This window comes from Hyaena hyaena, unplaced genomic scaffold, assembly GCF_003009895.1.
Source record: "Hyaena hyaena isolate Hyena2069 unplaced genomic scaffold, ASM300989v1 scaffold_721, whole genome shotgun sequence".
Lineage (NCBI taxonomy): Eukaryota > Metazoa > Chordata > Mammalia > Carnivora > Hyaenidae > Hyaena > Hyaena hyaena.
This window is the reverse complement of record NW_024081346.1, coordinates 33793-54878: the sequence shown is the minus strand read 5'-3', so window position 1 is coordinate 54878 and position 21086 is coordinate 33793. Positions and strand designations below refer to the sequence as shown.

General features: G+C 62.4%; 2 protein-coding genes across 2 annotated transcripts in view; one reads left to right on the top strand and one right to left on the bottom strand.

Annotated features, from left to right (window-relative positions):
- Window positions 1-9676, top strand: part of ACTN4 (actinin alpha 4) — a 69711-nt gene extending 60035 nt beyond the window's left edge. Inside the window, exons 12-21 of the mRNA XM_039217755.1 lie at window positions 1090-1240; window positions 3737-3845; window positions 3981-4121; window positions 4208-4390; window positions 4498-4632; window positions 5276-5455; window positions 5996-6142; window positions 6997-7077; window positions 8033-8191; window positions 8318-9676. Of these exons, the coding sequence (XP_039073686.1) occupies window positions 1090-1240; window positions 3737-3845; window positions 3981-4121; window positions 4208-4390; window positions 4498-4632; window positions 5276-5455; window positions 5996-6142; window positions 6997-7077; window positions 8033-8191; window positions 8318-8476 (1445 nt within the window). The 3' untranslated portion in view covers window positions 8477-9676. The remainder of the gene's footprint in view (window positions 1-1089; window positions 1241-3736; window positions 3846-3980; window positions 4122-4207; window positions 4391-4497; window positions 4633-5275; window positions 5456-5995; window positions 6143-6996; window positions 7078-8032; window positions 8192-8317) is intronic.
- On the bottom strand, window positions 9540-20945 carry CAPN12 (calpain 12). Its single transcript, XM_039217756.1, has 21 exons — window positions 20709-20945; window positions 20273-20342; window positions 19999-20117; window positions 19688-19821; window positions 18747-18915; window positions 17603-17677; window positions 17447-17532; window positions 17302-17376; window positions 16513-16676; window positions 16196-16428; window positions 15902-15913; window positions 15548-15756; window positions 15360-15402; window positions 15206-15265; window positions 14656-14713; window positions 14227-14297; window positions 14081-14143; window positions 13329-13407; window positions 10330-10446; window positions 10175-10233; window positions 9540-10087 (listed from the first exon to the last, which is right to left on the bottom strand). The coding sequence occupies exons 1-21, from the start codon at window positions 20943-20945 to the stop codon at window positions 10061-10063; spliced, it is 2160 nt and encodes a 719-aa protein (XP_039073687.1). The 3' UTR covers window positions 9540-10060.
- Window positions 20946-21086: the final 141 nt, after the last annotated feature.

Genomic DNA, 21086 nt, shown 5'->3' with positions numbered 1-21086 from the left:
TTTGTGGCTCCCAGCCTCGGGAGAGAGCACTTTGGGGAGGGAATTGCAAGCTTGCCTTCGTGGCTGAGCCTCTTGCCGCTGCGCCAGGCCCTGTCCTTGGGGCGGGTGAGAGGCGGATGGTGCTGGCCCGGCACCCACCCTCCTCAGACGTCACCTCACTGACACTTGAGACTGGGAACCGCCGTTGGCCCCATTTTACAGATGAAAGGACAGGTGGGGAGAGGCCGCATGCCATCCCACCACCAGGCAGGCCCCCGTTGGTCAGATCTCTGGTGCCAAGCTGAGGAGCGGGGTGTCTGAGCTGCCACTCCAGGGGCACCCTGAGGTGGCTTACCTGAAGCAGAGCACCTCTAGGAGCCGGGGTCCCAGCCGCCTTCCCGGGCTGGCATTCCCGGCACCACCCCCCTGCCCGCCCCATCTCCACAGTCCTGCACAGTGCTTGCAGGCCTTACTCTAGCTTCTGTCCTGGGGTATGTAATTAGCCAGGCTCCAGGGCTAATAACAGTGTTCGTCTTCGTTCAAAGGGCCTGACAATGAGCCCCACCTCACTGTACACAGCAGGCCCGTGGGACGGCGTAGGACCCATAGGTGTGTGATAGGACCCTGCCCCGCGGGAGCCTGGCCCCTAAGTGCCAGGGGGCAGGCACAAGGGGGGCTGCCCTGGAGAACTCTGACTCGAGCACTTGCCCTTTCCTTGCTCTGCTAAGGCCTGAGCTGCACCCCTGCTGCCTCTCCAGATGTCAGCCCTCCACAAATGGGTGTCCACCTTTCCGGCCGCGGGAACACAGTCCACTTCTGGTCTGCCGATGAAGGGCCCGAAGTGCAGAGCACATAGGTTGAATAGGGATATCTGTCTCAGGCCCGCTGGCCCCACAGTGTCACCAAGTCCATCCAGGATATGGTTGGGCTTAGAGATCCCTTGAAAAGGCAAGGAAAAAGGTTCTGGAAGTTTCTAGCCCTCACAGCACCGTCCCTGGTGAGACAGGATGTGAGGCCTGTACCCTATTTCCTTCCCTCCAGTCAGATGACCCTCTGGCCTCCCAGTGTGCACTGTCACCCGAACCCCTCCCGCTTTCTACCCCACCCCAGGGAAGGAGGCCATGCTGAAGCACCGGGACTATGAGACAGCTACCCTGTCGGACATAAAAGCCCTTATCCGAAAGCACGAGGCCTTCGAGAGTGACCTGGCCGCACACCAGGACCGCGTGGAGCAGATCGCAGCCATTGCCCAGGAGCTCAAGTATGTGTGGCCCATGGAGTCCCCGCCCCGGTGCGGGGGCAGCGTCCCTGGGACCAGCCTCCACCCCCACCGTCTCCTTCCACATGCCAGGGAAGGGCCTCAGGGGATGATGCCCTTTGCCCACCTTGTCTTAACCCCAGATGAGAATAGCGGGACCTATATTCTCTGGCAGAAGGAAGGTCTCTGACCTCTGTCCTGCTTAGGCTGTAGGCGTCCTTGGGGCTCTACCTTTTGCCTGCCACACCAAGGAGACCCCCCACCCCCTGAGGTGGTAGGCTGCCTAGCCCCCAGTGTTGCCACCCACTCCTCCCTAAGGGGACCGGGCTGCACAGAGAGCCCATTGTTCTGCCCAGCCCCTTTCCTCTCGTTCAGAATACACGTATTGTACGAGCTTCCAGGCAGCCGGGTTCTTTGCCCTCCGTTCCCCGCCCTAGTCAGATAAACTTGTGCACACAATTAGTACACTGAACCTCCAGAGCCAGTGAATGGGGCCTTATTCCACCAGCACAGCAGCCAGCGGCAGGGGCGGCCCAGGGAGGGGGCGGCCGAGGCCATTACTTCATGGAAAATCCACAGGCCCCGGAGGGGCGGCAAGGCTCCCAAAATAGCCGTCTGTTCAAAAATAGGATACTTGGCTGGAGCTGCCCTTTCCACAGACACCCCCACCCTGCCAGTCCTCCCTAAAGTTCTGCTTGCTCCTCCAAGGCTGGGGCCCGGCGCTGGGGCCTGATGGAGCCCACGCCAGGCAGGGCCCCTTTCCTCCCTGACCCACGCCCTCAGCGCTGCCCACTTGCTTCGAGGGGTCCCCATTTGCTCATCCATGGGGCCTTCGCCGTACTGGGAAGACAACTGTCTCTGTTGGTCACTATTAGGGGCACCCCTAGGGGTCTTGGAGCCTCTTCTGGGGTTGAGCCTCCCTGGCACACCCACGTGGAGGAGACTTGAAGTCACGCGCACATGTTCATCAGAGTCGTGGGAGGTGGGTGTGTTCCGCCACTGACAGGCGAGCTCCTGGAAGCGGTGGGAGACACGCTTGGAGGAAGTCGGCAGGCAACCTACCTCTGGCACACCGAGAACGCTGTGTGGACCCTGTCGCCCAGAGCCAGGGAGCAGCCAGGCACTGAAACAGCTTTTCTGGACAGTGGCCCGGGAGGAGGAGGGGAGGGCTGTTTGGGGTGCTGCCCGTTTCCCCCAAAGAGGAGTCAGGGGACCAACTGCTGGCCAGGATGAGCCTGGACGGACAGCCTGGCTGAGCATTGGTTAATAACAACAACTGAAACTCAGAGCACTCAGTGCTCTACACGTACCAGCTCGTTTCATGCTTTAGCCACCCCATGTTATAGAAGGGGAACTGAGGCCCAGAGAGGCCCAGAGGCTTGCCCAGGGTCACACTGCTGGGTTGGTTGAGACAGGTCCACAGCTCAGGCTGCCTGGCCCTCTGCAGAGCACAGCCTTGGTGCCCCTCCTGACCTGTATGTCCCACCTGCCTGTCGGAGTCACCAGACAGGCCCCAGCCTGGTCCCCATGGCCTGTTCCTCCTAAGGTCATTCCCTGCTCCCCATCCCTCACCAGGCCCCCAAGATTTTGCCTGTACCCTGACTCCCTGGGAACCCCCCACTAAGAGGGTCCGCTTCTGAAGCCCAGGGACTGATTGGGGTGGGGGGGTAGGGGACCAAGAACCATTGTGACAGTCCACGCTTTTCTTAGGTGTGTTACTCATTGCTTAGAACGACATTGTAGGCTCACTATCCATTTTTATTAGTGGCCATTAAAATAAACCCCTTCAGGGGCGCCTGGGTGGTTCAGTCGGTTAAGCATCTGACTCTTGGTTTCAGCTTAAGCTTTCAGCAGCACTGACAGCACAGAACCTGCTTGAGATTTCTCTCTCTCTCTCTCTCTCCCTCTCCGCCCCTCTCCAACTCTTTCTCGCGCTCTCTCAAAATCAATAAACAACAAAAAAAAATTCTTTTTAATAAATAAGCCCCTTTAATAGATCACTGTTGCTACATTTACCTACTGGGTACCAGGGACTGCTCTCAGCACTTTATGTGCACAAGGTAACTGGATCTCCACAGTATCCCCACCCCTATTTCATAGATGGGGCAACTGAGGTCTCCAAAAAAGGGAATTCACATGTCCAGGTCGCACAAGTAGAAAATCAAAGAGCCAGGACTCAGACCTAGGGAATTTGCCTCTGGCACCCATCCTTTAATCAGTGTTCTCTGCTAGCCTTGTAAGCAAAAAAAGCAGCTCGGATACAGGCTTCGTTGAGGGCCACGCTTTGGGGGCCTCTGCATTAGTGTGTGGTGAGCCCTCCACCCCCACCCTCTACTGCCCCTCTGTTACCCCTTTCCTCTACATCCCTCCCACCTGGGGAGGTGGATACGCTAGTGGGGCCACTGAAGACCAACAGCCTTGAATGTTGGTGTCTCCTGGCACCAGCCTTGACTGCCCCCTACTGGGTCTCACCGCCGCGTGCCCCCCACCCCTCCGCAGTGAGCTGGACTACTATGACTCCCACAACGTCAACACCCGGTGCCAGAAGATCTGCGACCAGTGGGACGCCCTTGGCTCTCTGACCCACAGCCGCAGGGAAGCCCTGGAGGTGAGGAGGGGCAGCTTTCGGGACACAGGAGGGTGTGGCGGATGCCCAGACCCTTGAGCTTCCCCTGATGTTCCCCGAGGAGATCTTCTCTGACCAACTTCCCTGCCCTGTGCTTTCCCTGTGCCCACACACCAGAAAACAGAGAAGCAGCTGGAGACCATTGACCAGCTACACCTGGAATACGCCAAACGGGCAGCCCCCTTCAACAACTGGATGGAGAGCGCCATGGAGGACCTCCAGGACATGTTCATAGTACACACCATCGAGGAAATCGAGGTCCGCCACACCCCCCCCACCTCCCCCCGCCTCTTGGGGGACTCGTGAGGCGCTGGACCACCTTTCACTCCACCTTCTCCCTCCAGGGCCTGATCTCAGCCCACGACCAGTTCAAGTCAACACTGCCGGACGCCGACAGGGAGCGGGAGGCCATCCTGGCCATCCACAAGGAGGCCCAGAGGATCGCCGAGAGCAACCACATCAAGCTGTCGGGCAGTAACCCCTATACCACCGTCACCCCACAGATCATCAATTCCAAGTGGGACAAGGTGGGCGGGCTTGCTGGCGGGGCCAGGGTGGGGCCAGCGCGGGGCCAGCGGGGTGAGGGACCCCCCTGCCCTGACCACAGCTGCTCACACACCCCCCTACCCCCCAGGTGCAACAGCTGGTGCCCAAGCGGGACCATGCCCTCCTGGAGGAGCAGAGCAAGCAGCAGTCCAATGAGCACCTCCGCCGCCAGTTTGCCAGCCAGGCCAACGTCGTGGGGCCCTGGATCCAGACCAAGATGGAGGTGAGCCGGCGCCCCCCGTGGCAGGCCCCGGGGGCTCCCTGGCGGGTCTGCCTGGGTCCCTGTTCTGGGAACGATGGCAGCCTTGGGATGGGGGGAGTCAGTGACTGCGTTGTGGAAATGGCAGCACCAGCCGGAGGAGGAGCCAGGTAGAGGAGGGTTCGAGCCTCGGTCCCGCTTTGCCCACTGACCAGGAGGCCGGGCACAATTTAACTCGTCCTCGGTGTTCTCACCTCTAAAAGTGGAAATAGCCCTTCCGCTGCCTTAGCACACGTGTGGGGCACTGCTCCATGGCGGCCCCGTTACCAGCACTGGTGTCTGGGGCCGGCGGTCCGAGCACACACCCCTAGAGCAGGCTCACCGGGGACTGTTGGGGCCTGTCCAGCAAGCCTGCGGGGGTGCTGGTGGCGGCTGAGGGGCTTCTGTGGGAGCTCACGCGCCGGGTACTCGTGCCCGGGAGCACAGGTGCTGACGCCCGCCAAGCCCAGGCCCCGGATCCAGCCCCTGCCCCCCACTGAGAAGAGCGGCCATCTTTGGGCCTCAGGTCCCAGGCCTGTTCCTGTCCTGAGCCTCACAGGGAGCTGAGGGAGCACCAGGGCTGGGCGTCCCAGAGCCTCCCGGCCCAGCAGCACCCCCTCCCGCGCAGGAGATCGGGCGCATCTCCATCGAGATGAACGGGACCCTGGAGGACCAGCTGAGCCACCTGAAGCGCTACGAGCGCAGCATCGTGGAGTACAAGCCCAACCTGGACCTGCTCGAGCAGCAGCACCAGCTCATCCAGGAGGCACTCATCTTTGACAACAAGCACACCAACTACACCATGGAGGTAGGCCCGCGGGCCAGGCCCCTAGTCCAGACTTTCTCCCTCCTCTTTTTCTCTGACCGGAAACTCTAGCTCAAGTGTTTACACGTTTTTAAAAAAAAAAAAATCACAGTTTCCCACCATTCTCCTGTCACCACGACAAAACGGCGTCAGGTCCCCCTGGAAGAGCCGGGAGGGCAGCCCCTGCCCCGCTTGCCGCGCCCGGGCTGCAGCGTCAGCCTCCTGGCAGCCGCAGCTTGTCCGCAGTGACACTGCACCATGGAAGCGCACAGATCAGAGGAACACGGCTCTTCCCCAGAAAGCTGGTTAATCATTGCCCGCCATGCCTGCGCGCTGTCCTCGCGGGTGCCGGGCCTGGCGCTTGGCAGGGGCACGGCAGGGGCCGCGCCAGTCCCCCCGGTGCGCACGTGGGGCGCGGGGAGAGTCGGGGCAAGCCCACCTCCTGGCCGCACGCGCGCCCTGCATGAGGAGAGCCCGGGTCCGAGCCCCTGCGGGCTGCGGCCACACGGCCTGACCCTGGCCCCTCGCTCGCCCTGCCCGCAGCACGTGCGTGTGGGCTGGGAGCAGCTGCTCACCACCATCGCCCGCACCATCAACGAGGTGGAGAACCAGATCCTCACCCGTGACGCCAAGGGCATCAGCCAGGAGCAGATGCAGGAGTTCCGGGCCTCCTTCAACCACTTCGACAAGGTGAGCCGTTCCCTCTGCCCCTGGCGTCTTCCCTCCCCGCCGTCGTCGTCCCACCCTGCCCCCTGCGTCTCTGCCTCTGTCCGTTCGCCTCACGGTGCTGAGTGTCAGTCGCCACTCACCGGCCCGCAGGGCCCCGGCCACCAGAGGGGGTGCGGAGGTGTGACACCTTGACCCACAGCCTGGGTGGCGTTCCTCCGGAGGAGAGAGTGGGGGAGGGGGCCCCACGTCCTGCCCCGGGGCCGTGCGTCCTCAGCAGCCTGCCCCCTGTGAGGCCCTGGGACACACTCAGTCCCAGGTCACCCGAGATCTGAGACCTGGCCGTGCGCCTGGTCCACCCGAAAACAAAGCGTTCTCAAAATTCGAGTCTGGTGCGGCGGCCCCACTAGGGAGGCCCTGAGCGCCCCACTTGGCCACAGTCCCCTCCTGCCCTGCTGGGCCCCGCGCGTCGCGAGGTGCACGCTCAGCTCTGCACTGTCTGGCAGGGACCTGGGGTCCCAAGCAGGACGGAGTGCAGCCCTCTACCACCCCAAATCCTGGAGGCAAGGAGAGCTCCCTGTTCCTGCCGGGAGCCCCAGGACTCAGGGCTCAGCCCTGCACCACTCCACTCCCACCCCTGCTCTGGCCGAGGCCTCGGGCAGAGGCGTCTGACCCCCCTCCGGGCCACCCGGGCCCCTCCCCCTGCTCCACCGTCCCTGGCCACCACCTTGTCCGTGTCACCTCTAACTGTGTTTCCCCCCGATGTGTTCCCCTCCCCCTGCCCTCTGCATGTGACCCTGGCCCCTGGCCCCGCGTCTCTGTGCCGGCCCGGTCTCCACACCGCCCCTCGCACACACCTGCCTTCGGACGCGCGGCAGGACCACGGCGGGGCACTGGGGCCGGAGGAGTTCAAGGCCTGCCTCATCAGCCTGGGCTACGACGTGGAAAATGACCGGCAGGTACGCGCCCCCCTGGGCCCCAGCGGACTGTGGCATTAACTGCTCTTCTTTCTCTCTCTCCTTCTCTCTGTCTCCCCTCCCTCTCGCCATTCCACCCCTTGCCATGTGTGTGCCATTTCACCGGCTCTCTTGCCTCCTCCCTGCCCTGTGTCTCTCTGGACACCTTCCCCCTTACCTGGTCTCTCGGGGCCGCCTCTGTCTCCCTGGCTCCTGCCACTGTCCTGTCTCCCTGCTGTGCACATGGGGCGGCCCTTCTTGCCTACTCTGGGCCTGGCCTCCTCTGCTGTCCCTGCGTCCTCGAGCAGAAGCAGACAGGCAGCATGGACTCCGACGACTTCAGGGCTCTGCTTATCTCCACAGGATACAGCCTGGTATGCAGCCTCTGCCTCCCCTCGCTGCTGTGCCTCTCCTCCCCCTCCTCTGCGCAGCCTCCCCCTCCTCCTCACCGCCTCCAGAGTCTCCGTGTCCTCGGGGACGCTCCCCCAGCAGGGCAGTGCGGCCTCACCGCTGCCGCTGCCTCTGCTGCCTCTGCTGGGCTGGGGTCTCTCCGATGACTCCCTGAGCTGCCCACCTCCTTTTCTGGAAGTCTCCGGAGAGAGGAGGTCAGGCCTCTGGCTCTCTCCCCTTTTCTCTTTCTCTCTCTTTCTTTCTTTCTTCCCTACCCTCCAGAGCTAAGTCGTGAGCCTAGAGCTGAGGAGCAGTAGACCTGTTTGATCCATTCCCCAGCTCCCACTTCCCAAAACCGTGGGTGGGGAGGACAGAGGGAGCGCAACCCCAGTCTGGGCGAGTGGGGCCCCTTGGCCTGGGGAGCCAGCCCCCGTGGAGGCGGGCCGATGGCAGGTGGCGTGTGCCCTGGGGCCGGGCCCCGCTCTTCTGGCCCCCGTTCAGCCGGGCCGGGCCTCTCGCCACCCCGCTTCAACGCAGCCTGTGCCCCACCCCGCTCCCCCCCCGGCAGGGTGACGCCGAGTTCAACCGCATCATGAGTGTGGTTGACCCCAACCACAGCGGCCTCGTGACCTTTCAAGCCTTCATTGACTTCATGTCGAGGGAGACCACGGACACAGACACGGCCGACCAAGTCATTGCCTCCTTCAAGGTCCTGGCAGGGGACAAGGTGAGCGGGAACGGAAAGCTCCAGGGCCCCCAGCGGGGAGGGGCCCTTGCAGCCAGGACTGGGTGGGGGGGGCTCGCAGGGCTGGTGTGGGGGGGGGTGGCCCACAGTCCCGCCTTGCGTCGCCAGAACTTCATCACGGCCGAGGAGCTGCGGAGAGAGCTGCCGCCCGACCAGGCTGAGTACTGCATCGCTCGCATGGCGCCCTACCAGGGCCCTGACGCCGTGCCCGGCGCCCTCGACTACAAGTCCTTCTCCACAGCCCTGTATGGCGAGAGCGACCTGTGAGGCCCCCGCTGGGGAAATCCCGACCGAACGCCCCCTCCTCACAGCCTCCAGGAGGGGCTGGGGGAGCCCTCTGCCCTCCTCCCTGCCGTGGGGGCCTCCCAGGTCCTGTTCCTCTGACTCTGTATCTATGCAAAGCGCTCTGTCAGTTCCTTCCGGGGGGTGGGGTGGGCAGGGAGGGGCTGGGGCAGGCTCTCTCCTCCCTCTTTGTCTGTCGGCCCCTCTCCCTGCATAGAGGTAAGGGAGACCTTCGGGGTCAGCACTTCTGGTCTGGTAAAGTTATATGATGTGTTGTTTTGTCTTTTAACTATGTGGAGGGGACAGTGGATGCCACAGCAAAACAGGTCCCCTCCAGGCCCTAGGAATGCCCTCCACACCTCGTCCCTTCCCTCACCTACCCCCACCCACCACCGCCACGAGGTCCCTTCAAGGCCTCCCACATCCAGGCCAAAGCCCTATGTGCCTTGTCCAGGAACCGCCCTGGCCTGCGGTGGGCCCTGCGGTGGGCCCAGCAGAGGGCGACACAGCTGCCCGACGGGAAAGGACCCTGCCTCACTCCCTTCTTCCCTCTCCCCTCACCCGAGATTGCCAGGAGATGAGGGGGTGCAGCTCAGCACCCTCCTTTTCTGCAACGGAGGAGTAGGGTTGAGCAGACCAGCCTCTTGCCCCCACCCCCGGCCAGCCCCCACCTTGCTTTGTCCGGACATGTATATCTCAGATTTTTCTAAGGACCAAAAAACAAAAACAAGAAAAAAACAAAAAAAAAAACACAAAACAACAAAAACAAAAAAATGCACAAAAAAAACCTATAAAAAAGGAATTAAAAACTTTCAAAGAGTTACTATTTACTTTATTAACTTACGGATTTATTATATAAATATATATTCACCTAGCAACATATCCTTGCCGCCTTTTGCTCTCATAATGAAGACATAGCTGATCTGCTGCGCCCCCCCACCCCCGCCCCTTCCTGGTTTTCCTCTCTGTTGTCTGTCATTGGGCATGGGTCTCTGGGGACCCTCCTGAGGCGGAGGGTGGGCTGCTGGCCTGGCTGCCTGTTAGTTGATGGGTTTTGCTTCCTCCCCTCCCTCCCCCATTTTTGAGTTTATTCTGATTGATTTGATTATTTTTTTTTCTCGGTTTCTGGATAAACCACAACCCTCCTTGGGGACAGGATAATAAAACATGTAATATTTTTCAGAAGGATCCCTACAGCGTTCTCTCTTTTTCTCTCTCTCTCGTCTCTGTGCTCCGCCTAGCAGAGCCACGGGAGACCCTCTTCCCAGGGTGAGGCTGGGCCTGGGGGATCCCTATCCCCCTGACTGTGTACAAATGGGTGCTGCCAGGGACCCGCCCTTGCCGGGCCCCGATCCGAGTGCTGAGGCTGAGTCGCGCAGCCTGCACGGGAAAGGTGCCATCACCGTCCCTGTTTGTGGAGGAGGGGGGCGAAGCGTGAAGTGCGGGGAGCAGCGGGCGGGAACCGATCAGGGCAGGCCGGCTCCCACGGCAGTGCTCTGGCCGCCATTTGGCACCGGGCAGAGGCAGAGGGGGTCCCAGCGGCTCTTCCGGCGCTGGCCGCACGTGCTCCTAGGAGAAGGTGGCCACCTCCGCCCACTGGGGGAGAGAGGACCACGGCCTCGAGTCAGGGGTCACTGGGCCACCTGCCCGGCCGCCCCCGCCGCCCCCTCGGCACAGGCTCACCTGTCTGCGGCTCAAGCAGACGATCCCCTCGCCTCCCTCCAGCTGCCGGCTGCAGTGGCCTGTGTGGAGAGCGCGGGTTGAGCGCCCACCAGGGCGGCTGGGAGACACCCCCCCACCCCCCGCTGCCACCCCCTGCCCGCCGGAGCAGCGCTCACGGAAGATGCAGGTGAGCTGGGCCGCACACGACACAAAGCGCTCGAAGTCCACCTGCAGGCGGCTGTCCCGGTAGCGGCTGGTGAGCGCCTGGGTCAGCTGGTTGTTCAGGTGGAAGCCTGGGGAGACCGCCCGTGAGCCCCAGCCGCACCCCACTCCCCGGCACCGCACCCCCTCGGACCCCAGCTCCGCCCCCTCCCCAGTGCGCAGCGCCGGGCAGCTCCCTTTGGGGCTCCCTTAGCTTCTCTGTGCCACAGCTGTCTCATCTGTCAGAGGGGGGCGGTGACAGCCCTGACCCCGTCAGCCTGTGTGAAGGTGTCCTGTGTAGAGCTTAGAACCATGTCTGGCACACGACTGTATGTCAGTTTTATTATTGTTTAAATTCTGGTGAGCTGCTGCTAAGGGACCCTGGAGGGCGCTTCCGGGCAGTGGAACATTTTTGTCCCCCACGGAGCCCATCCCCATACTCCCTCTCAGAGGCCGGTTCTAACCTAGAAATACTCGACAAAGATCCCCTCTGCTGAGACATCTCATGGGCTTTAGAAAGACCGCATTCCTTGGGACTCCTGGGTGGCTCAGTTAAGCGTCTGACTTCGGCTCAGGTCATAATCTCATGGTTCGTGGGTTCGAGCCCCGCGTCGGGCTCTATGCTGACAGCTAGCTTATTGCCTGGAGCCTCCTTCGGATTCTGTATCTTCCTCCCTCTCTGACCCTCCCCTGCTCACACTGTCTCTCTCTCAGAAATAAAACATTTAAAAAAAAAAAAAAGAGAAAGACTGCGTTCCAGGTCAGGTAACCCTCCAAGACTAGGGATACAGGATGGCTCCTTCCCCAGGTGGCCACAGACACAGTCCGAGGAGAATTTCACAGCTTCCGCCGCCTCCTAAACCCCATCTCCGCCCCATTCTGTGCCTTCATTCATTGACGACCCGCCTGTCTGGCCTGCCCTGCCTTGTGGGGAGTGGCCCGGAGGAGTCCCCCTGGCCTCATCTGCCCTGAGCGAGGGGGACCCTAGCCAGAGGAGGAGGTGGGAGATCCCAAGAAGGGGCAAGGACCCCTCAGCTGCCTCTCGAGTTCCTACCGACCTTCTGTGCAGACTGCACTTCCTCCGGCTGCTCTCGTGCACTGCCCGGTCTGGAGTCCTGCCTGGATCCCCTGCTACCTGGGAAACCCCTCACCTGGTTTACCAGGTCCTGGTGACCGTGACCTCCTGGCTACCCCTCCCCAGGGGCCCCACTGTCCTTAACAGCCTGGTGGCCTTCGCAGACCACGCCTCATCTACCCCTCCCCCTCCCGCACTTGGACTTTGTGCTTTGTCTTGCCTCCCTGGCGCATGATGTTCCTTCTGCCCAGAACACTCCTTAGTGTCGTGCTGCCTCCAGGAAGCCCTCTCCCATCTCTCTGCCCTTCCTGGCTGCAGCATGGAGCCCCTCCTCTGGCGCCCTGTGCCCACCCCGTCCCCACTCTGACCCCTGACAGGCTGTCCCTGTCCTTGGTGGCTCTGAAAGCTGCTGGAGGTAAGGGAAGGGTTTCCAGTCACTACCAAACCCCCAGCATCAGCCGGCACAGGGCCAGGGGCACAGCGGGTATCCGGGGACACGCAGAGCATGGCTGAGCTGCGGCAGGTCGCCCTGACACTGCCACCATTTCCGGGGGTCTCGAGCATGCTTCCTGTGGGTCCTCTCCCCTGGCACTCCCTCCTCCATACGCAGTGGGACCTTCCCTTTGCTCTTGGCTCCAGCCCCCCACACACCCTGACCTTGGACTTGCCCTACCTCTTCCCTCTCATACGTATTAAAAAGCGATTTGTAAAAGAGCCCAGGTCCTCCTGAGGCCTCGTAGAGCTTCACTTTCTCGCCCCACTGATCTTTCCTCTCTGACCACCGCCATCTCCCCACCCTCCTCCAACCACCCCGGCCCCTTGCTCTTATTCCGGCAGGACTCATGCTCTTATCTCAGGGCCTTTGTACGGGCTGTTCCTTCTGTCTAGACTGTACTTGGTTCTGTCCCCAGGGCTCAGTCTCCCTCCTTCAGTTCTGCTCAAACAGCACCTCGGTCCTTCCCTGACGGCCGTGTCGCAAGCCACACACCCCCCCCACACATACACCTGCTTTCTCTTCCCGCCGTGGCATGTGTTACCATCTGACCCAGGTGTTCTTGTTGGTCATCTGTCCGCAGCCCCAGAACGTCAGCCCCCACCCCAACAAACACCACAAACCCTCCAAACTCCCTCGCTCTCGCCCCTGCTTCTGTCCACCCGGGACTCCTTTCCTGTTTCTGTGCCACACCCCTCCCAACCTTCTTCTGTCTGACTCCACCCCTCCCCCTCTGGCTGGGGCTCTTTTCTTGCACAGGGCCTCCCTGCCTCTCCGACTGGGTCACGGTCGGTCGGGCTTGCCTCCCATCTCCCCGTGTCTCACCCTGGGCTTGGCTGTGGCAGGGGGTGGGGGTGAGGGACAGGGGTTTCCTTCTGGCCCCGGCCCCTCCACTCCTGCGCCTTCCTTAACTTGCTTCAGAGCCCAGGGAAAGCCTTGCTCCCTGGCTCCGCCCCTGGGGTAGGATGTTGTGCTGCACAGATGGGATCGGGGCTGTTCCAGCTCTCCGGAAGAAGCTGGCCTTCCCCAAACTGAGCCCTGGGGGCTCCTCCCAGGCGCCCTGGGTCCTGGCCGCTTTACACAGGCTCAATCATGAAGCCCACGGCCACTCAGGGAGTAAGTCAGTAGAGGCAGGATTCCAGCCCAAGCTCTCGTGGCAATATGGGCCATTTCACCACAATGCCCTGGGGACCCGCGCCTGTCAGACCCCCGCTCCCAGGCTTCTGGGAGGCCCTGCTCCAGGCCCCCAGGCCCCCCACCGGCCCACCCCCCCTCACACCGCCTCCCAGGGGCATCCAGTCCCAGCCAAGAGCTGGCAACAAACAGGTGAGCAGGCAGCCAGGCCTGAAGGGTACAGCGGGTAGGAAGGGGAGCGGTTGCTGTCCCCATGTCGCCCCCCAACACACCTGCCGCGTTCAGCGCCAGCCTCAGCTCGTACGAGTTCATGGTCCCAGAGGCGTCCTCATCGAACTTGTCAAATGTGGCCTGGGCGGGGAGGCGCAGGTCAGTCCCATCCCCGCCCCCAGGCCCCCCAAGCACCCTGAAAAGAGCCGAAAGGGGACCTTGGAGCCCGGTGAGCCTGGGTTCCCACCCCAGCTCCCTTTCTTCCCGGCTTCGGGCCCTCGGCGAGCAGCTCTACCACTTTGAGGCTGTTTCCCAGTCTGTGAAATGGGAATAATAGTACCAGCTGGACTAGGGTACGAGGAGAAGTCGGACGCCACCCACAGGGGCTTCGTGAGGGCCCCGCAAACAGCGCCTTAGCGCCCGTCAGTATAGGACGATACAGGCCTTGGGCCATTTCCTCCTCACAGGGACCCGGAGCAGCGAGAATCCACGCCTCCCACGGGTAGAGGGGAGGTGACTTGCCTGAGGTCGCGCAGCCAGAAAGGGGCCGAACTGGCAGCTGGGGTTTCAACCCAGGACCAGAACCTGTGCTTTCCACACCTGAGCTACTTAGTGCCCCTAGAGGGACCACAGGAAGGCAGGTGGGGCAAGGCCGGCCCAGCCAGATCCCTCCAGGCTGTTCCTGCACGTTGCTATGACGCGGCCCCTTTCTCCTCCCCCGGGGCCGCGCTGGCCCATGGGACACGTATGTCCTTAGTAGCAAAAGTGCCTCATCTTCTGGGAAGAGGTGGCCCCCCCCAGCCCCCCACCTTACCTGCCACTCCAGGAGATGGCCCCAGAGCTGCTGGAAGTGGTGCAGGGTGAGGCCTCGCCCGTCCTGAGGGTGGGGTCTCTGGTTGAGGTCGACCCGGGCCCCAGCATGCCCATCCTCCCTCCCCAGGCACTGCGCCCCGCATATACCCCAAAACACCGCAGCAGCTGCTCACAGGTCCTGAGCCCAATCTCTCGAGGGGTCCGGGCGTGGGACCTGGCTACGGGAAACAAACAAAACCCAGTACTTCCTGTGCGCTGGCCGTCATTGTCATTGCTAGGGATTACCACTGTCCCCATGCCAGTGGCCGAGGCTCAGAGAGCCACATGACTGCTGGGAACTGGCGGAGCCGACCTGTGAACCCGGGCAAGGGGATTCCAAGGCCCCTCGTGGCAGCCCTGCCTCCCTTAGAGAAAGGGGGGCCTAATGAACGGGGTGGCCTCGGTCGTGCCCCAGGCCCCACACGGGGAAAGACGCGGTCAGGCCGAGTCCAGGGCTCCCGTGGCCGGACTCCCAGCAGCGTCACAGATGAACACACACAGGGGGCTCCGTGGGGTCCACCCCGGCCCCCCACTCACCAGGCTCCAGGGCAATGCTTAATAAGGTCTGGAGCTGAGGGGCGCTGAGTGCTTCCTCCTGGTCAAGGACAGAGCCAGTTGTGAGGCCCTTCACTCAGGCAGCCGTTCAACAGCACAGCGCAGCTCGGGCGGGACCAGCCGGAATTGCGGGTGGTGGTGGGGACACCGCAGACACAGGGAGCTCATGGCAGGGAGAGCGAGAGCCCCGTCCCCAGACCAGACAGGGCTGCTGCACTGGCCCCCGGAGGCCACAAGCAGGCCTGTGGTTGACCAGCCTGGGCGAGAATGTGCCAGAGCTTCCAGAGAAGGGCACGTTAGAAAGATGAGACCTTGGCCAGGGCAGGGGGTGTGAAGGGAGAGAGGACCGTGCAGGCAAAGGTGCACAGGCTGACCAAAGGCCCTGGGACAGGGAAGAGTTGTGAGCATTTTGAGAGTAGAAAGTCAGGAGACTTAAGCACAGAGGAAGAGAGAAACTAAAGCAAAATGAGACACCCAGGATGGGGGGGCAGGGGAGGGGTGAGCCCCCTTAGCCCTGTTCCCCCAAACTCACGTCTCCCGCCAGCTCCTGAAACAGCTGTTCCAACCCCAGCTCCAGGGGAACGTAGGGGATCTGTGGGGCGGGGCGGGGGGAGGGGTGGAGTTTAGAGCCCAGAGGATCCCCACCCGGTCCTGCCCCGAAGTGCACATTCTGGGCAACCGCTCACCATGAGGGCGTGCAGGTCGGCGCTGATGACGTCATCGATCTCCCTGCAAATGACACAAGGAAAATGGGGGAGGGGACGCTCCTCCTCCCCCCCCCCCCCGCATCTGGGGCCCTGGGCAGATCCCCGCGGGAGTCTCTGGAAGCGGGGCTCTGGGGCTCCCCGGGGCGGGTCTGGGTGCCCCGGCTCACACGGCGGTGTGGCGGCGCTCGGAGAAGACGCGCAGCGTGAAGTCGGCCTCGTCGCCCGCGCGGGCGGCGCTGGGCACCACCAGGTAGTGGCCGGGGCGCAGGCGGCAGCGGCGGCTCACGTCACGGCGGGCGCTGAAGTGCGAGCGGTCTGCGCGCAGCAGGCCCGGCAGGAGCGCACGGCTGCGCGGGGAGTCCCACAGGCCCAGCAGCTGCAGGGCCAGCGCGGCGTGATCGTGACCGTGACCGTGACCGTGACCCGGACCGCCCGCGGTCACGCCACCCTTCCCCCCCCCGCCCCCGCTCAGGGTACCCGAGCCCCCAGGGCCGGGATCTGGGGTCCCCGCCGAGACCCACCTCCTCAGGGATCTGTAAGGAGGAAGAACGGGGCGACTCAGAGCCCCCCCACACCTCCCTCTTCTTCCTATTTCCCGCTCATCACGCCCCTGCCCCTCAGTCCCTGTCCCTGCCCAGCTGTGACCCCCGCTGGACCCCGCTCCTGCCTGCGCCCTCAGCTCCTCTTCTCTGCCCCTCCTTCCCCACCACCCCCCATTCCCTCAGCTCTGTCCTGTCCCTGACCCCCCACTCCCCACCCGCCACCTCCTGGGCCCCCCTGTTCCCTGCTGCTTCCGCCAAGCCTCGGGGTCCCACCTGGAACACGTGAAAGCCCACGGTGAGGTAAGTGATGCCCTGGGCCCTCAGGCGCCTGCGGTTGCGCTGGATGAGGGACAGAAGGACGGTGCACTTGGGGATGCGGCCCCCCCTCGCAGGGCCCCACGCTCCTGCGGCCCCCCAGCCCCCCCAGGGCCCCTCCTCATCATCGTCCTCTTCGTCATCGGGCTCCAGCAGCGTCAACCGGAACTGCGGGTTGGTCCAGAAGGTCTCTAGCAGAGCCGGAAGAAATGGGGTCACCCGGCCTGCCACAGCCTCCCCCCGACTCGCATCTTGGGGCGCCCTCCAGGCCTCACCATTGCCAGGCTGGCTCCCGCCAGAGTTGAAGCCGCGCACCCAGCGGCCTTGGAAAGTGTGGATGTGCCAGCCGCCTCCGGCCGGGCTGGGGCCCAGCACCTCGGGGCTCAGCGAGCAGATCTGCACGGTGTTGAAGTGGCGGAGGAAGTCCTTCAGCTCCATCCTGCGGGGCGGCCGCGCTCAGCTCCTCCCCAGGGCCCCGGTCTGTCGGCCAAAGATCTCAAGACCCCAGGAGGACACCCCCCCATCACAACCCTCCACAATTCCTGAAACATTGCCAAGTAGCCATCAGTCCGCCAGATGCCAGAAATGAGCCCCAAATCACTGAGCCCTCCAGCTCCCCCAGATTTCACCAAGTCCCCAGAAATGCCCCACCGAGGGCCAAATCGATACACCCCCCCCAATATTGCCAAATCGCCTTCGGATAGCAAGACCCTCTGGCTCTCAATTAGCAACTAGTATCCTTCACCCCCTTACAATGCCCCAGACTCCATCAAGCCTACAATTGCCCTAAATATTACCCATCCCCCTTCAGCCCCCCCCCCAGAAGTTACTGTTCTTCCCAGATCCCCTAATATTACCGCTAATTCTTCCTCTACTCCCCCAAATAGAACCCAACTCCCCCAAATGGAACCCAAGCCCAGAGTTACCACCATACGGACAGTTTCTAGCTGTTAAGACTCGTCCCCGTGAACTTGTCGCATGGCCCTTCGAGCAGGCCTCGTCCCCTCCCCGGGCCCCGCTGGCCTGGCGCGGGGCCGGAGGCAGAGCTGGGCCAGGAGACTCACCAGAACTCGCCATCCTCCTTTTTGACCAGCAGGGCATCCCGCCACTCGGTGGGGAGCGTGTCCCAGCGCGGGCATCTAGGGAGACGGGGGTGTGAGGGGTGGGCGGGTGGGTCCGAGCCCCCCACCCGCCCCAGATCCATCCCACCTGTCGCTCCAGGCCCCTGTCCACTCCACGCGGCCCCACGGGTTCCGCAGCCGCAGCAGCCGCACCTTGGTGAAGCCCAGGGACACCTGAGGGTGGCATCATCAGTGGGGGGTGGCGCCGAGACACCCCTGTCACCCGTTCGTGGGGGATACTCACCTTGTATGTGCCCGTGACTGAATACGCATGTCCCTTCACCAGCCCGTCTTCTGTGCGGTACTCGCCCCGATCACTCTGGGCGGCGGAGGACGGGGATGGTGAGGCCACGGTGGGGGACGAGAGAGTGGCTGCTCCTCTCTGCCCCCCCCATTCTCCTACCACCAAACCGCGAGTCCGCCAGAGCGCCCCGCTGGATGGCACAGGGCTCTGAGAGGGCGGAGTGTGGGTGAGTGAAGGCGAGAGGGGAACGAGAGAGAGAGAGAGAGGGCGGGGCGGGGGGAGAGGGAGGAAGATGGAGACAAGACAAAGATCCTCGGAGAGGACAGAGATGCAAAGACAAAGAAAGATGCAGACCAGAGACTGAAAGAGGCAGAGAAACACACAGGACCAGGAATCAGGAACTGAGCACAGGATTAAGCAAATGAATGGTGAAGGAATTAGACCGACTCAGCGAAGGCCTGGTACGTGGTGAGGCCTCAGATGAACATATGACCCAAGCAGGGCCCATGGAAAGCAATATGAAGACTTTTGCTGAAATTCCCAGAAAGAGGCTTTGTCTTAAAACAACAACAACAAAACAAAACAAAAAACGGGGGGTGCCTGGGTGGCTCAGTCTATTAAGCATCCAACTTCAGCTCAGGTCATGCATGATCTCACAGTTTGTGGGTTCGAGCCCCATGTTGGGGCCTAGAGCCTGCTTCGGATTCTGTGTCTCCCTCTCTCTGCCTCTCCCCCACTGGTGCTCTGTCTCCCTCTGTCTCTCAAAAATAAATAAATGTTAAAAACAAAACTTAAAAAAAAATAGAAACTGCTGGGGAGGTAGGAGGGACCAGTGGCTGGGGGACCCCTTTTGCTCCCATGAGAGGAATGGCTGCCCAAGAGTGAAGCTAACCCAGAACCAGGAAGAGAAAAACATATTTTCCACATCCACAGTGGGTGAGCACCTAGATCAAGCTGTGCCTGAAGCCTGTCTAGTTATGAGAACACATACATTTCCTTTTGATCTGCTGGAGCTTGATTGGAGAGAGAGACCAGCCAACCGTGAACACAGAGAGGAGGGCACAGGACTCCCCCTGCCCCCACCTCCAGCCCTGACTGTGCTCTGTTCCCGGTGGGGGTCCCCATGGGAGTCTGGCTCTCTCACCAGGGCAGTGGCGCCCACGAGGGACTCCTTGGCCAGGGCATGGCGCAGGGCAGAGAAGAGGCCTGGGATGTCTTGCCTCAGGTAGAGCACCTCGCCCACGCCGCCTGTGAAGTCCACGAAAGCCTCATTCATGTGGCCGCCTCGCATCACTTCATAGGAGCCGTGGAGCCTGTGGGAGCAGGTCAGGGGTGGGAATGTCCGAGGCTCGTGTGAGAATCTCACGCACCCCCCACCTGCAGAATCTGAGGGCGCCCCTGTCCCAGGGTGTGCGGGCCCAGGGGCCATCCTTGCCATTTGCAGACTCCTGAGGTGGGTGGGGGACTGTGTGGCACAGATTGGAAACGCTTGGAAGTTGGTCCCTAGGCCATGAGGACCGCATGATGGGGGGGAGGGGAGGTGCAGGAGAGCTCTCCAGAATCCTGGGCGTCCTGCGAGCTGTGTTCGAACCTCTGGGTCTCCTGGAGATGTCTGCTTGGGGTGAGATCTCTGTGGGGCTGGTGGGGGATTTCGGAGCCACAGGGTGGAGGAAAGTAAAGACTGAGGGTTCCAGGGATTACCCTCAACATCCGGAAGGGGCTTTGGGTTTCTCAGTAGAGTAGGAGGGATTTTGTTCTGAATTCTCAGGACCCCCAGGGGGTAAATAAATCTTAGATTTGGTGGCTCCGGGGCCTGAGAGCTGAGATTTCAGGCTCCTTACGAATTGCGAGTGTTGGTGGGTATCTAGGGAGGTTTTGCGTGAGATGTTGGTGGCGGGAGGTATTGAGGATGTGGAGGCCCTCAGGAGATGGTGTGACATCAGGGGACCTGTGACTTGGTGTGGGGCCCTTGGCGGGGGCGTATAGAGGACCCCAGCAGTTGGACGTCTCTGGGGACTCCTTGTGGCTCGGGGCCTGCTGGCCGGGACTTGGGGGTGCAGCTGGGGAGGTGTGCTGGGTCCTTACTTGGCGTAGGCCTTTTCCAGGAGCGGGGCCCAGAACTCGTTCCGCTGATCCGAGCGCACGAACATAAGCTTCCCGTCCCGCACCGGCAGCCTGTCGTCCACCACGACGTCCACCCAGCGGCCAAACTGCCAGAGCTGGCGGGAGGAGGGCATGGCCCAGGTTCCCAAAATCCTGGTGTGCCGGGCCCCCAGCCTCTGACCCCCGGCCCCGCCACATGGGTCCATGAATTGCAGCCCCAAGGGGACAGCATCACCTATGAAATCCGTATCACCGTGGGGGAGACTGAGGCACGCAGAGGACCTGAGCTTTACCTGGAAGTGGAAGACACCTGCGTAGCCCTTCTGGAAACCCTGTCCAGGGGGGACCACCCGGCACAGGAGTCGGGGATACAGAGTGAGCGAGGCAGCGGCCGCAAGAAACCAGCAGTTACCTGGGAGGAGGGGTGAGGACTGGGTGGGTGAGGAAAGAGGGAGACTGAGGCACGGGGAGAGGGGAGCCTGAGGGGGAGACCCAGGGGCCGAGCCGGCAGGGTCCCAGCCGCAACTTGCCAGATCTGGGAGCTCCGGGGGGGTTCGGGGGTCTTACCTAGGCGCCCCTGACACACGTCTGTTCGGCTCATATCCTCACAGATGAACTGGGGCTCAGCGCAAAACTCCTGGGGGTGACGGATTCCAGGCCTCAGCCAGGAAAGGGGGGGAAGGGGCAACTGAGAGGTCCGATGCCTGGGTCCCCTCCGGCCCTCACTCCTCCGGAGTAATGAGCGCCTCCAGCCCCAGGAGAGGCTTGTAAAGCTGGTGGACAGGCATTTGGCTTCCCTGGGCCTCGCTAGACCCCCGAGTCAGAACACCCCAGCCCTCCTCCTCATATCGGGGCTCAGCCCCCACAGCCCCCTCCTCCCTCAGACCCAGGGGCTCAGCCTTTACAGCCCCTCCTCCCTCACACTCGGGGTCTCAGCCCCCCACACTCCCCTTCTCCCTCAGACCCAGGGGCCCAGCCCCCACAGCCCCCAACCACACATTACATGGGGCCTCATCCATTCCACCCCTTTGGCCTTCTCTGAGTCCGGCCCCAGCTCGTCATAGCCAAGGGCATCGGGGCCAGCAGGGAAGTAGGGATCGCGGAACAGGATCCCCTCATCCAGGCAGGCTGCTCGGATTGCCTCGTATCTCTGGCCCCGGAAGGGCTTTGGGCCTCTGGTTCCAGGCCCTGCCTCTTCGTCCACCAGCTGGATGGTGACCCTCTTGCTGCCACACGCCATCCGGACACTCTGGGTTCCCAGGCTGGCCCCAGGCCCTTTAACCTCCTGAGTCATGGGGGTGGGGCCTCCCCTCCATCAGATCTCTGATGGGGGTCTTTAGGCGGTGAGGAGCCTCCCCTTGTTAATACTAATTGATGGTTT